Source organism: Mastigoproctus giganteus, chromosome 3, assembly GCF_048544385.1.
Source record: "Mastigoproctus giganteus isolate SK-2022 chromosome 3, ASM4854438v1, whole genome shotgun sequence".
Taxonomy (NCBI): domain Eukaryota; kingdom Metazoa; phylum Arthropoda; class Arachnida; order Uropygi; family Thelyphonidae; genus Mastigoproctus; species Mastigoproctus giganteus.
In genome coordinates, this window is record NC_143577.1 from 231,965,619 (window position 1) to 231,981,175 (window position 15,557).

The 15,557-nt window shown below is 34.3% G+C and overlaps 1 protein-coding gene across 1 annotated transcript in view; it reads right to left on the reverse strand.

The window, feature by feature from the left end:
• The window catches only part of LOC150088837 (twinfilin-1-like), a 63,229-nt gene that overhangs the window by 12,222 nt on the left and 35,450 nt on the right, over nucleotides 1-15,557 (reverse strand). The window contains exons 6-8 of the mRNA XM_090370936.1: nucleotides 11,990-12,091; nucleotides 8,670-8,795; nucleotides 2,649-2,799 (exon numbers count right to left, since the gene is read on the reverse strand). Coding sequence (XP_090227062.1) covers nucleotides 2,649-2,799; nucleotides 8,670-8,795; nucleotides 11,990-12,091 — 379 coding nt within the window. The remainder of the gene's footprint in view (nucleotides 1-2,648; nucleotides 2,800-8,669; nucleotides 8,796-11,989; nucleotides 12,092-15,557) is intronic.

Consider the following 15,557-nt stretch of genomic DNA (forward strand, 5'->3'; position numbering starts at 1 on the left):
GCTAGAAAGCCATACCCTGAGACATCTTAAGAATTGTGATTGTAGATCATGGAATTCACTGCTGAGACTTGGAAAAATATATATATAAACAGAGAAACTCAATATAGTGCTGTAACTAAAATGTCAAACTGAATGGTCCCCTTCCTTTACATTGAGGCATCTCAAAAATAGCACAATAACATAATGTGTATTCCAGGCAACTTTCCAGTTTATCTACTTTTAATGTGAGACCTGGTTTGATAAACTAATGCAAAAATCTTGCCAGTATTTTCAGGGAAAGCAGAGGCCTAAGTTTTATATAGTTAAATAATGGTTAATTCGATATTTTGAATTAGTCATTATTACACTACACAAAAATTAAGTCCCTTGAATTGTGCAAAATTCCAAAAATAGATCTTTAAATGAAACCACTAAAGAAAAACTGGTGGGCAAGATGTGTAGTTTGAAATACAAACAGAGCTACCTTACAGCCTTGACCAAATACATGGTTTTTTCTAAATGTTTCTAAGAGAGTGTTCTAACCATCAAGGAACTATTCTCAGACTACATAGCAACCAAATGGTTTTTTTTTTTTTTTTTTTTGGTTAGTTGTTGGCACATCAGCTTCTGTGACCATAATGCACCTCCCAAAGTTTTTGCATTTTACTCTGATCCAAGCCCGAGGCGGGATTCGAACCCGCAACCTTTGGGTTACCAGGCACGCACTTTACCCACCTGGCTAGCCCGGTCGGCGCAACCAAATGTGGCTGAATGGCTTGCAGAACAAACCTAAGATACTGGATAGTTATCAGCCTTAAAATCAAAACATAACAAAATCCACCTATGCTGAATTGCTCTTGATATTTTGCAAAAGGAGTTATTCAATGAAGAGAGTGCCAGAAGTTTATCAAACTCTAACAAGGAGCTAAGTGATTTTGTAATAACTGGGAGCAAAGTGGAGAAGAAATTGTTGAAGTTAAACATAAAAAATGCACGTGGGGTGGATGGGGTCTATCCAGTTATATTAAAGGAGGCAGCAAAGGAAGTAAGCAAACCCTTAGCCATAATTATACGAGCTTCCTTGGACTCAGGGGAGGTCCCCATGGACTGGAGGGGTGCAAATGTATCACCAATTCACAAAGGGGGTTCAAAAGGTGACACAAGTAACTATAGACCTGTTAGTTTAACTTGTATTCCGAGGGAAATAATGGAATCACTGGTTAAAGAAGCATTGCAGGATCATCTAGACAAGACTGCAGTAATAGTTAAGACACAGCATGGGTTTGTTAAAGGGAGGTCTTGTCTGACCAATTTGATTGGATATCAAATTGGTCAGACAAGGATATCATCATTGGATATATGATGTGGTTACAAAGGACCTGAATGCCAAAAATCATTTTGATATCATATACTTTGATTTCAGGAAAGCTTTCGATACTGTTGCACATGGAAGACTGCTGTACAAATTGGAGAGGTATGGCATTAAGGGTAAGTTGCTACAATGGATAAAGGGATGGTTGAGTGGGAGACGACAGAGAGTGGTAATCAGTGGACACTGCTCTTCGTGGACAAATGGCATTAGTGGAGTTTCCCAGGGTTTGGTGTTGGGCCCATTGTTGTTTTGTATATTTATTAATGATATTGATGAAGGTATATCAGGTTTAATGTCCAAGTTTGCAGATGATACAAAGGTTGGAAGGATTGTTAATGACAGTAAAGACAGTATGCTACTGCAATAGGACCTAGAAAAGTTAGGTAAATGGGCTGAGAAGTGGCAACTGAAGTTTAACATTGCATTTGTCAAAGTACTGCATATGGGTAGCAATAATCAAAGAGAAACATACCAACTTTGTGGTACTACTTAGGGAAGTGGAAAGTGAAAAAGACCTGGGGGTATGCAGTAAAATATGAAGTTCGCTGAGCAGTGTAGATGGGCTGCCAGGGCAAGTCATGGAGTCTTGTCAAAGATATATAGGAATTTTGCTAGCAGCGACAGAGAGGTGATTATCCCGTTACACAAGGCAATGGTCAGGCCACACCTAGAGTACTGTGTACAGGTCTGGAGGCCTCATTTTAGGAAGGATGTAGAGTTGCTAGAACGAGTACAAAGAAGGGCAACAAGATTGGTGAGGGGAACAAAAGGGTGCTCTTACCAAGAAAGGCTTAAGTTCTGCAAAAATGTAGCCACAGGAGAGTAGGCACCTGCGAGGTGATATGATTGAGGTGTATAAAGCCTTGAATGGGTTGAGTAAGCTGAATGTTGATGGGATTCTTCCTATTGCTGAGATTAAGAACCTGAGGGGGCACAGATTCAAATTGAGGAAAGACAGTTGTAGAATAGATGTGTGGAAATTTGCCTTTAGCCAGCAGGTAGTTGATTGGGGAACAGACTTCCATCTTTTGTTGTGGAAGTTGATAGCCTAAATAAATTTAAGGCTGAGCTGGACATGCATTTGGAATGAATGGAGGAGTGAAATGTTTTTTTTTTTTTTTTTTTTGGCTGATGCTGCATATGCTTGCTTTCTTGCATCATATGCCTCTACTAATGTTAAAAGGGAATTTAAAATTGTTTTTCTTCTTCACTTAATTTCTATTATCAAATAAATTTTAATAAATAACTTGAATTAAGATAGAGCAAATAAAATAAAAAGAAAGAAATTTTTATCTACCTAGGCTTTCTAAGTAGTCACCTTCATATGTATGTGGAAAAGAAAATAAATGGTATCGAGCATGATCTTTAGGAATTCTTTCACTTAAGGAATGTATATCTGTGTCTTCTTTAGATTCCAAGTTTATTTCTTCATTATCAATATCTATGCTCTGAGAAAGAGAAAGAAAAAATTAACATACATGGATATATAATGATACTAATAATCATCAGTATATCTATTACTTAATTATCACATTTTAGAAGCACAAATTTATATTCAGCAAAAGAGCAAATTCACTTTCTGCTTTTACTGAATACAAAATGTATCCATCTCAAACTGTGAAGAAAATCAGAAGTCTCCTCAGTCTTATACTACAGATAAACAGCACTGCTCCCTAAGAATTAATATATTGCTATTTATTTGTAATGTGTGCCATTACCCAGATGACCATTTAAGAGATTACTGTTTCTTCATTGGCAGGCAGTTATGCACCAATCAGTGCAAGACTTCACAATCATTGATGATATAATTCATAAAGTAAGAGTTACTTCAAGGTGTGAACACTTAATCCACACTTTTGAGAACACATTTCATATGACAACTTTTAAATGCTTTAATACTTATGCCAATACCACACAAAAGTGTGGTGTTGGCAAAGTATCAAAGTAGTTAAAAGCACAATTTTTAAGTACAACTGCAATTTTTTTTTAGATTAATATTTAACATTTTCGCTGCTGATCTTTTTGACCCAAGATTGAAAACAAAGAGATAAAATCAATCTGGATTGGAAAGGGCAGAGACATTTTTGAGCTTTCTTCTTACTATGACTGAATCAGCCTCTGGTGAAGGTTGCCTGACAAAAATATAGTTTTTCTTGTTAAACTGGGAAAAAAGTTTCAAAAGTAGGGTTGTTCCCCCTCCAAGTGGATTAAAAATCTGATATTTGCATCAGGTAGCAGTGAACATATTAAGAAAAAAAATTAATCCAAATATAGTTACATTATGCAAATTATGTAAAAAGATTTATCTTAATAAAATTTATAAATATACTCAAAGCCTAAAATTGTGCAGGAATAGCATTTAAAGAAATGTCCCCTTTCCTATCATCACCAAAGCTTATGTGACAACTTTTCTGAAAAAAGCAGTTAAAAACTGTGCCTAAATGCAGTTTTCAATATATAACTTGCACACTGAAGAGGATATGTTAATCACAATGAAATCTTGGAATATATACTTTGGTTTTAGAGTAGAGCCTTTAGTGACTATGACTTTAAAAGCATTACAATGTCATTACTACACTTGCTTTTTTTTGCCATCTTCAATTTTTTTTTTTTTTTTTTTTTTGTTTAGAAAGCTTTTATTAAATTAAACTAATCATATCTTGAATATTGTGTATAAACATGATAAATATAGTATTAACATAACAATAATGAAGCCATTAACGAAATTTATTTATGCATCGCTGAACACAAGCACACACAAAAGATTTTGATTACTGCACCAGCAAAGAAAGTAGACAAATAATGTTGAACTAAAAATAAAAAAAATAATAAAAAAAATAAATATATATATATATATTTTTTTTTAGTTCAGCATTATTTGTTGAACTATTAATTTTTAATAATTTTTTTTCCCTAAAATTAATAAAACTAAGGGTTTGTGCAACAAAACCTCTAATATGCAAATTGTACCTAACAAATTCATACCTGATAATTAATGGAAACTGTTACAAAAAAAAGCAAAATGATACGAGAATATTAAATAATAATAACCCCGTGGAAAGTTAAAAACCAAAATGTATACACTTCTATCCAGTAAAAAATAAAAATATTAAAATGATAAAAATCCTAGAAAAGCTAGACTACATGCTTTTCAAAAACTTTTTCTAGAATAGAAAACAGCAAAGCATAGCAAGAGTGGGGTGGGAGAAAATCATATTGTAAGAATTACTAACCCAGGATAGTATTTTACAATATGGAAAATTAACACCTAATGATATTGTTTTTATAAAATGTTTGTGTAGAAAAATGCATATAGGTGTGAAAGCCAGTGTTTAACAATGGAAGCTGTGTTTATCTAATAAAGATACAATTATCTGCCTTCTTATCTAAATGGGAAGATCCTCACAAAGGATGATGTCTATTAGTCTCCTAATATGCAGAAAGGAATCAGTAATTACAAAATGCAGGAAACTGTTCCTCTGCTAGTAATAAAATTAGTTTAAATAATTAGTTTCTGTGTAGAAAAATGCATATAGGTGTGACAGCCAGAGTTTAACAGGAAAAGCTGTGCTCATCTAATAAAGATATGATTATTTGACTTGTTATTCAAATGGGAAGATCCTCACAAAGGAAGACATCTATTAGTCTCCTAATATGCAGAAAGGAGCAAGTTATTGCAAAATGCAGCCAATGTTTTTCTACTAATAATAATATTAGTTTCAACAATAACTGCAGAACACTATACTAAATCTAGAAAGATCCGAAAAAGATTACTTAAAATACGATAATGCATCATATTCTGTTACACAAACATTTTCCTCTACCCTTCCATAAGTGGCAAATGAAAGTATCAACGAATGCTACACTAACTAAATAAATATAAACTTTAAATCTAGGAAGAGAGCTTAAAACACTTCATATTTATTAATTGGTGTTCATCTATGATATTGGCAGGAAATATCTATACAGTTTGCATTTACTTGTAAAATAATAAGAGGAGTTTACCTCAATATAGTACGTAGAACACTTCCGTATGATACCCTCCAGAAATTAAAACAGAAAAAACGAAAAAAACCGACAACTTAACGGTACATCAGAGTAAAATATAAATAATTAAATAATCAATTTAACACAATTCAAATCAATTTAAAATAATACAAAAATATTCAAAACGATTTTCCTTCCTGAAGCTGACAACGCTTTTCGACCATATGTCATGATCACAGGGAAAACGAAAATTACCGAACTGGGTTAAACCTGAAACTTAAATAGTGATTATTTGTCTTCACGTGTAAAGGTCCACGCATTGGAGATCAAATATGGCCGCCGAACATTAACAGAATTCTCGTGTAATTTAATTTCTACGGTTTCTGCAATTAATAGTCACGTATAATTACATTGAACATTAAGTATTTTGGCCTCGTTAAATAAAAAAGTATGTTTTTCGCTAATGGCATGAAAGGCTAATTCTGACGCTGCTGAACGAGAAGCACGAACTGAGGCTTCATGTTGATTTACATGAATATTAAGAGAAAATCGTGTAGAACCTTGGTAAGACGAGTCGCAATCACTGCAAGAAATGTTGTATACCAGATCATTAATTTGTGTTGCGAAAGTAGAAAGAACCGAGCGATTGTTCAGTATAGTGTGTAACTTCCGTATTGGCCTGGCTACAATTTTAAATTCAGTATCTTTAAGAATCTATTAAGCTGTTTGTGCCACTGTTCAACATATGGGACAGAAATAAAGCATTTTTTGATATTACTATTGTTGGTTGGTGTAGTATTTTGTATCCTATCCTGTACCCTAATTCAGTTTATTGTGGCAATGGAGTAACCCCTGTTTAAGAACCTGTTTGTTTGTACAAACAGGTTCTTAAACAGGGGTTAATTGTTTGTATACCAGAAGCACCTGTGATCAGTCTCAAAAGGTGATGTAGTTGGCCTCAACTAACAGTTTAATTAAGTGAAAAATTTCCTTAATAGGTAGCTTCGTATAATTAATTGGAGTCGAGTTTTTATTTAATATAGTTGAGGCCAACTACATCACCTTTCGAGACAAGGTGTATAAACAAATTTTTGGATTACCAATGGGTTTGAGCCTGAGCGGCTTAATGTCAGAGATCTATCTCTCAACGATTGGGCATATACATTTGACACTTTTTCGACCCCGCATCACATATTATGGGAGGTATTTATACGATGTTCTAGTTATTGCTGATAGGGTTTTTTTTTTTTTTTTTTGGTATTTGTTGGCGCATAGGCTTCTGTGGCCATAATGCACCTCCCAAGGTTTTTGCAGTACTTTGATCCAAGCCCGAGTCGGGAATCGAACCCACGACCTTTGGGTTGCCAGGCAAGCACTTTACCCACCCGGCTAGCCCGGTCGGCATTACTGATAGTAGTACTATCCAAGACATTTTACATTCGTTTAATAATATTCATTCTAGACTCAAATTTACATTGGAAAGGGAGGATATGGATACAAAGTCATTAAACTTTCTAAATTTCACGCTTACCCGGGACTCAAATAAAATACAATTTAGCATCTATCGAAAACGTACAAACACCGGTATGCTTCTACATTATAATAGCTATCACCCGTTCACCTACAAAAGATCGATTATATTTAATCAATTTCTAAATGCCTATAAATATTCAATGACAGAATCTGCTTTGGACTCAGAAATACAAATATTAACTAGCAGGTTCTTAAACAGGGATTATTCCATTGCCACAATAAACCGAATTAGAGTACAGGCTAAGGATAGGATACAAAATACTACACCAACCAACAATAGTAATATCAAAAAATACTTTATTTCTGTCCCATATGTTGAACAGTGGCACAAACAGCTTAATAGATTCTTTAAAGATACCGAATTTAAAATTGTAGCCAGGTCAATACGGAAGTTACACACTATACGGAACAATCGCTCGGTTCTTTCTGCGTTCGCAACACAAATTAATGATCTGGTATACATTTCTTGCGGTGATTGCAACTCATCTTACCAAGGTTCGACGAAATTTTCGCTTAATATTCGTGTAAATCAACATGAAGCCTCAGTTCATGCTTCTCGTTCAGCAGCGTCAGAATTAGCCTTTCATGCCTTTAACAAAAAACACTTTTTTTTTTATTTAACAAGGCCAAAATACTTAATGTTCAATGTAATTATACGTGACTATTAATTGCAGAAACCGTAGAAATTAAATTACACGAGAATTCTGTTAATGTTCGGCGGCCATATTTGATCTCCAATGCATGGACCTTTACGCGTATGCGCGAAGACAAATAATCATTAAGTTTCAGGTTTAACCCGATTCGGTAATTTTCATTCCTGTGATCATGACATACGGTCGAAAAGTGTTGTCAGCTTCAGGAAGGAAAATCGTTTTGAATATTTTCGTTAGATTCTTTTAATTGCGTTAATTTGCTTTTTAATTGTTTTAAATTGATTTGAATTGTATTAAATTGATTTTTTAATTATTTATATTTTACTCTAATGTACCGGTAAGTTGTCGATTTTTTCATTTTTTCCGTTTTAATTTCTGGAGGGTATCATACGGAAGTGTTCTATGTACTATATTGAGGTAAACTCCTCTTATTATTTTACAAATATTATTATCAACGTAGAATGTATTGAGTATTACAGCTCTCATTCATACTATCTAGTTCACATTTACAGAAAGTCTAATTAAAAAGACATCCTGTAGTAAGACAATGATCTCTCAAAAACCATATAATATTGTCACAAGGTACCTTGGGATTTTACTACAAATAAATGTAATTTCATCTTTTAGAAGTATTACTGCCATTTATTCATATATGGAAATTTATGAATAAACTTCATTTTAAATAATTCAGAGTTGTTTTATTGTTAAGTTTGCTTGTTTTTTTTAGGTGTGTCAGGCAATTGTATATTATGTCTGTACAAGTGTGTTCGTGGGTCAATTTGCATGCTATATACGCTAGACCCAGAATGACTCACAGGGAAACACATTCCTTCTGACCCTGAGATTTGTTAGCCACAACCTCAACCAAAGAGGCTTTTAGAAATTACTCCAATCACTGATGAGATTCAAACCCAGATTTTCTCCAAATAAGTGACAAGTGGAAAAAACACTATATTGTACACTATACAACACAGAGCTAAACCTAGAAAGATCTAGATTTAGATCTTTCTATTTAAGCTCCTGGAAATTCCCATATACTGGAATAATTATGTATTCCAAGTTAACAAGAGAAGTAGCAATTCTTTGTGAATAATAAACAATGAAAAAAAATAATTAAAAAAGAAGGTATAAAAGTTAAAACTCACCAACTGAATATAGTTTAGTCGCCTATCTTTCATATCACAGATTGCATTGATGGCATCATCAGAAATAGGAAATGCAACTCCTTGAATTGTTTGTTGCTTTGAATCTATTGCAATATCTACTCTAGACTGAAGAAAAGAAAAATTCAGTATTCACTTCAATTAATGCAAAAGTTTGTATTCAAATTTGCAGTTATAAAAATATACGGAAAGTACAGAAAACTAAGTAATACTTTTTTTAAAATAATGATAAAGAAAATACACGTTAAAAATTACATTTACTATATTTATCTAGTGCTTTTTCAAAATGGAAAAAATAACAGGCTATTTGTAAAATGTCTGTAACATTGCATTTTCAGTCGGGGTTACGATTCTGCCACATTTTTGCATTGCCTTTAAAGAACACTTTATGAAAAACATTACTTTCTTTCAATTGTCCCTTGCTGCTATATTTTCGCTTTTCAACGACCATTAACAACGGTGAATTAGGACATTCAACTGTTTATTATAAAAAGATGAGGAAAAAAATTATGTATTGCACTGCTCTCATTTTGACTGTTATAATTTATGTTCATGCTAGTAATTTTCATATCACTGTATATAAATCAGTTTATAATATCATTGTATATAAATCAGTTTATAAAATATATAAATCATGAATATACAATTCATGATTTATATATTTTATAAACTGTTAAACAAGCTCCTCAAAAAAGCAGTGAGTTTCATATGTGCAAACAGAACATTTCTTTTCTGCACATCTTTCTCATTGCCTGTTCATTCCTCCAATGATCACACAAACATCCAGTTCTTCAGCTACAATATATGGATAACATATGCAATTGTATAAAGAAAAGAAATAATTGCTGGCTTATTTGTCTGATTTCAATAAAATTTTGGATGGCCCAACAAATTTTTCTGAATTTTTCTAACAACTCAACTCACTTATGAGAGTTGAGTTGTTACATGCAGACAAATGGATAGGAAGTTAATAGGTGCTTTACACGTACACAAACATATATCTAAAAAAAATGTAACAAGATTGTTTTGAAGCTTCCCAAAATGAAGTGGGACAAAATATTTCCTCACCCTCTCCACTTCAATTATTTTAGGAAGGATGTAGATTTGTTTGAGTGTGTACAGAGAAGGGCAACAAGATTGGTAAGGGGAATGAAGGGATCCCTTACCAAGAGAGGATTAAGTTCTGCAATTTGCAGCGGCTGGAGACTAGGCGCCTGCGAGGTGATCTGATTGAGGTGTATAAGGCCTTGAATGGGTTGAGCACGCTGAATTCTGATGAGATTCTTCCACTTGCTCAGATTACGAACCTAAGGGGGGCATAAATTCAAACTGAGGAAAGACAGTTGTAGAATAGATGTGGGGAAATTTGCCTTTAGCCAGCAGGTGGTTAATTGCTGGAACAAACTTCCATCTGTCGTTGTAGACGTTGATAGCTTAAATAAATTCAAGGAGGAACTAGGCTAGGCGCCTGAGAGGTGATCTGATTGAGGTGTATAAGGCCTTGAATGGGTTGAGCACGCTGAATTCTGATGGGATTCTTCCACTTGCTCAGATTACAAACCTAAGGGGGTGCATAAATTCAAATTAAGGAAAGACAGTTGTAGAATAGATGTGGGGAAATTTGCCTTTATCCAGCAGGTGGTTATTTGCTGGAAAAAACTTCCATCTGTCGTTGTGGACGATGATAGCTTAAATAAATTCAAGGAGGAACTGGACAAACTTTTAGAGGAAATGGTTGTGGGAATTTTTTTTTTTTTTTTTGGCTGGTGCTATATAAGCTTATACACTTGCTTTCTTGCATCACATGCCTTTATTACTATGTCACTTATTTGATCATTCCCCAGAATGATCAAATAAGATCAGATGTTGTTGTTGTTTGTTTTTTAGGAGCATTAGCAACTAAGGCCATATTGCTCCGTGAACATGCGGTGGTCATTCCTGACCTTTCCGCATCCTCCGTATTTGGTGGTGACGGGCTCGAACCCCGGTCTAATCAAGAAGCGTGTGCTACTCTAAGATCAGATACAGAGCATATTGAAATCATCCTGAAGGAGTGCTGCTTGGCAATGGTCATTAACCATTGTCCATTTTCAAAGGTGGTTAAATACAGCGTGATGTTAAAATTGACATCACGCTGTATTTAAATCGGTACAAGCTTCTATGTATATTAAATAGTAACTAAGGCAATTTTTTGCATGAAGCAATGGGACTATACTTAAGATTACTATTGAATGGTCAGCGCTTTTGCACCATAGTCCCATTGCTTCATGCAAAATAATTGCCTTAGTTTATACTATTACAAAACCATCAGGCATCTCTCATACTGTGGACTTATACTTCATAACTGGGTTGTCACTATTGCCACAACACGGTACCTGCACACTCACGAATGAGTAAGCCAACAAGCTTCGTAATGGTGCTATTTGGGTTGTGGTATCTGCCAAGAATAAGTAACATTAGTCTTCTCCACTGGTGAAGCATTACTTATTCAAAGCAGTGCAATACTTTGGCAACTCATTGTGAAGGTTGATTCACAATATGATATTCAATTAAAACGATGCCAATTATAAACTTGAACAGTTCACTATGAGCAAAACACAGTAATACTAAATAGTAACCTACAAAATCTCTAGCTAAAATCAAAATAAATTAAGGAGCATAACTAGGACTATAAAGCTATTTGTAGAATATGATTTAATATGACAATTAGGTCAATTAAACAGCAAGAAATTTTAAAAAACTTATCGGATTCCCAGAGCTAAAATTTCTTTGAGAAACACGTGGATACTCTCATCCCCAAAAGATTGAAGGATATAACAACATGCTGATATGATTAAAAATCATCTAGTTGATTTAAAAATTGTCTCTTACAGTAAGTCCCCACCTTCTAAAAAAAAAAGTTTCAATGAATAAGGATTACAATCTTACACACCCACACTTCAACCGCACATTTTGTCCCTTACAGTAAGTCCCCACCCTCTAAAAAAAGTTTCAATGAATAAGGATTACAATCTTACACACCCACACTTCAGCCGCACATAGAGGCCCTCAATAACAAATAACATTATTTAATCTTCTGGTCTGCAGCATACACTACCTCTCATTTTCCCATTGCTTCCTATGGCCTCACTCACAGAAACTCAAAAATACATCTGTATCTAATTAGCATGATTCTAATCAATATTTTTTTTCATTTCCTTTTGTTCAGAAAAAAATAAAATAAATAAAGCAATATAAATAGTTAATCCTGAATTACGACAAAAACAGATGTTTTAATATAAGAGCAAATGCAGCATGTTTACCTCATTTTGCTTTATTTGTTGAAGTTCTTCTTCCGCATTGGTTAATGGAACTGGGTTCTCTGTGTGCATATGTTTAAAATAACCCTGAAGGCTAACATCCTCCTGAAAATTGCATAAGTTAGTAATTAAAATTAGCCACAAAAGAAATAACCATAACATAAAATGAGGTAAAATATTTTCTTCATAGGAAAAATTATTTCCTAGGATTGATAATATTAACTATTTAATACATAGTTAATATTAATATCTATATATTATTAATATTAAAATACATATTACAGTAAACCCCCGCTATTCGCGGTATCTGTATTCGCGGTTTCGCGTATTCGCGATCGCTGATTTAATATAAAATGAAACCTAAAAAAATGTGAAATTTAAAGCGCCGTGAATATTTTTCCACATAAAAAACATGGGCGTGGCTAAAATTATCTTTCCCAGTCAAAACAGTGCTCAGTGGGTGGGGGGAGAGGGGTGACAAAATCGCGAGCGTGGATGTTTCTCGCTAATCCTTGTTCAGTATGTGTTATGTGCTTGTCATGGAAGCTTTCGTCGTTTGCTTTTAATTTATATGCTTATAAATTTATCAATTTATAAATTGATATGCTTACAAAAGTAATAAATCCACCGTTTTGCAGTGTAAAACAGACTTTTTCGAGTGTGTTAACAGAAGAAAGTGACTTTATTGTGGACAAGTTCTTTCTAACCCGTACAAAAATATGTCTACGAATAACAAGGGAAATGTGAAAAGATCAAAGAAAGTGATGACATTAGCGAATAAAATTGAGTTATTAGACAAAATTTCCAATGGTGAAAGTGTCTCCTCAGTGGCAAAACATTATAAAATCGATGAGTCAACGATACGATCAATCAAGAAATCAGAAGAAAAAATCCGCCGTAGTGTCGGTGAAAACGTGCTAATTGCTTCAAAAATTTGCTCTGTAACCCGTGATGTTAAATTAGAAAAAATGGAAAAGGCTTTAAACCTGTGAATAGAAGACCGAACTCAAAATAAAATTCCGTTAACTTCACTCATCATTCGTGAAAAAGCAAAACTCCTTTATCAACACTTTAGCGAAACTGGTGATAGCACTGGCGGGATAAGTTTTTTTGCTAGCAAAGGCGCTGGTTTGAAAGATTTATTTGAAATTTCTAATGAATATTATATTTATTATTAAATTGTTCATTTCGATGCCATATGCTTGCATTTCACTATGTACATAGTCATATTATGAAGGTACGTATAATACATACATAGACAAAATTTTAGACTAGTTTTTCTTATATATTACATACTTTGGAACGGAACCCCTTTATTACTATGGGAGCCATAACTCAGTATTCGCGTTTTCGGTATTCGCGACATTTCTCAGGAACGTAACCCCCGCGAATAGCGGGGGTTTACTGCACATTCTGTCGATGACTTATCACACAATTTCCCTACAAAGAACTTCATGTCTGCTGCCTGGATCACAGTCTCCAGAAACCCTTTCTTCCTTTGCTGTTCTTGTTTCAACTTCTACAAGTATATATTATTCTCGAGTTTTATTTTCCAAGTCTAAAAGACTTTGTATGTATTTTGAAATATTAAAACATGGCTCTTACCTATCTGTTCATTCCCTAAAGCATACTGAAGGAGTATTGCCTAGTAATGGTCATTAATAATGAAGAGATAGTGTCCTACTTTTTACTAGCTTACACAGCAAATATACAGGACTGCATGCTACTCCACTCCCTCAAGGGTATAAGACCTGGTGTAGACTTTGTATGGTGTTCTCACTATGCTGTGATTGAAAGTTTATTTACACAATATGCAAACAATTAGAGCATAAACAAGCACAGCAAATTTCGAATTTTACCATGTGACATCCTCATTTGTAATACTTCCTTTGGAATTTATGTACGTTTAACTGTGCTAGACATACTCAGATAAGAGCTTGAAATGTTTGCTGCATTTCTTATGCTGTAGTAGTCTAAAATAGGTGATTAATTTTTTTCAATTCTAACAAAGCAAAAAATGAAGTACAGAAGTAATCAAAGATGTGATCTTTTCAACATAGCATATGAATCTTTTATGCTTTCACATTATAACCACTTGTTATTTTACACAATGAATTCTATTACAAATATTGCAAATAAAAGAAAATGTTCAAGGTTGGAATTTCGACATTTGCTTAAAATAAATTTTTTTATAATCTAGGATTTCAGACAGACCTATATATCCAAATCTCCATGTGAGATAGACAGGCTAAGGTAGAAGTGACAAAGTCATTAGAAGTTCCTCCAGTCTACAATGAGAATCAAACACCGACCTTTCCAAATGGCAGCAAAGTCACTGAATGGCCAAAATAAAAGTTGTGCCAACACCTCTGTACATGTGCAGTAAGACCAAACTAGATTGTTCATGCACTGCACAAATAGCTGCAAATACCAGATATGCTGTGCAACAGTACACTTGAAGCAGGAAGTAGTTTGAAATTTAAGGGAGGTTACAGGCCCATACATACACTCAGCTACTTTTCCATATCTTCATATCCTCAGCCCTTTTCTTTATCTCCCCACATCCACAATTCCCCCTCAATTTGTCTATCACAATTTTCCTCATTCCCCTCTGGGCCTCTTTTCAACTTTCCCCTCATCACTCCCTCACAACACATGTTAAATCACAATTTCTTTCTGCCTCATGATTATTTCAAACATCTCTTCTTGCCCACCCTTCTCAAAGGCACCTCATTTCTCATTTTATCAACTCGTCTTATGTTTTCCACCTTCCTAATATTTTTTGTTCTCAGTCTCTGCTCCACAAAGTACCACACTCCATACCACAAATTGCACCAATCTTTTCCTTAGACCAATTCCTAATCTCCCACACATACTTCTTTGCTTCTCAGAGGTTTTTTATCTATTGCTATTCTTATTTCTCTGCTGCTCTTTGCTTCTTCCACCATCAAGCTTTTCAAATACCTACTTGCTCACCCATTCCATTCTCTCTCTGGTAAGCAATTATTCTTGATTAAAAAAAAAAAAAAAATTCACACTGACATTTCGTGTAGGCCTGCATGAAGCATGCAGATGTGATGCTGAGTCATAGATTTGTTTAATGAGAATACCTTTCACTGTGGTCATGACAGTACATAATGAACCACGTTTATATTGACCCGTCAGTAGGCTGCAAGTGAAACTCCTTGTTTCTTTGAGAGAAAAGGCAGTGTACCAACATATATTGATGCTGATATTGGCCAAACAGTACATTACACAATGTGCAAATCATATCATACTGGGTTCTTTATCATTTGAAGTGCACCATTATGAACTTGTAAGGTTTCATCTAGAATGGTACCATAGACAAGTTACATTTTTATGCCAGATCACTGTACTGAATGAAACATTGGCTTGACTTCATAAGCCAACTAAATGGCACTCCAATGAGTGACAAGGGTTCCTCTGCAACCCAAACAGAGGTCATTTGCAGACAATGATTAGCAGATAGTGTTCATCATCTTCCACTGGTAGATGCAGACCATAAATATCAGTGGAAGATGAAGGCCATAAATTAGATTAAAGGAATAAA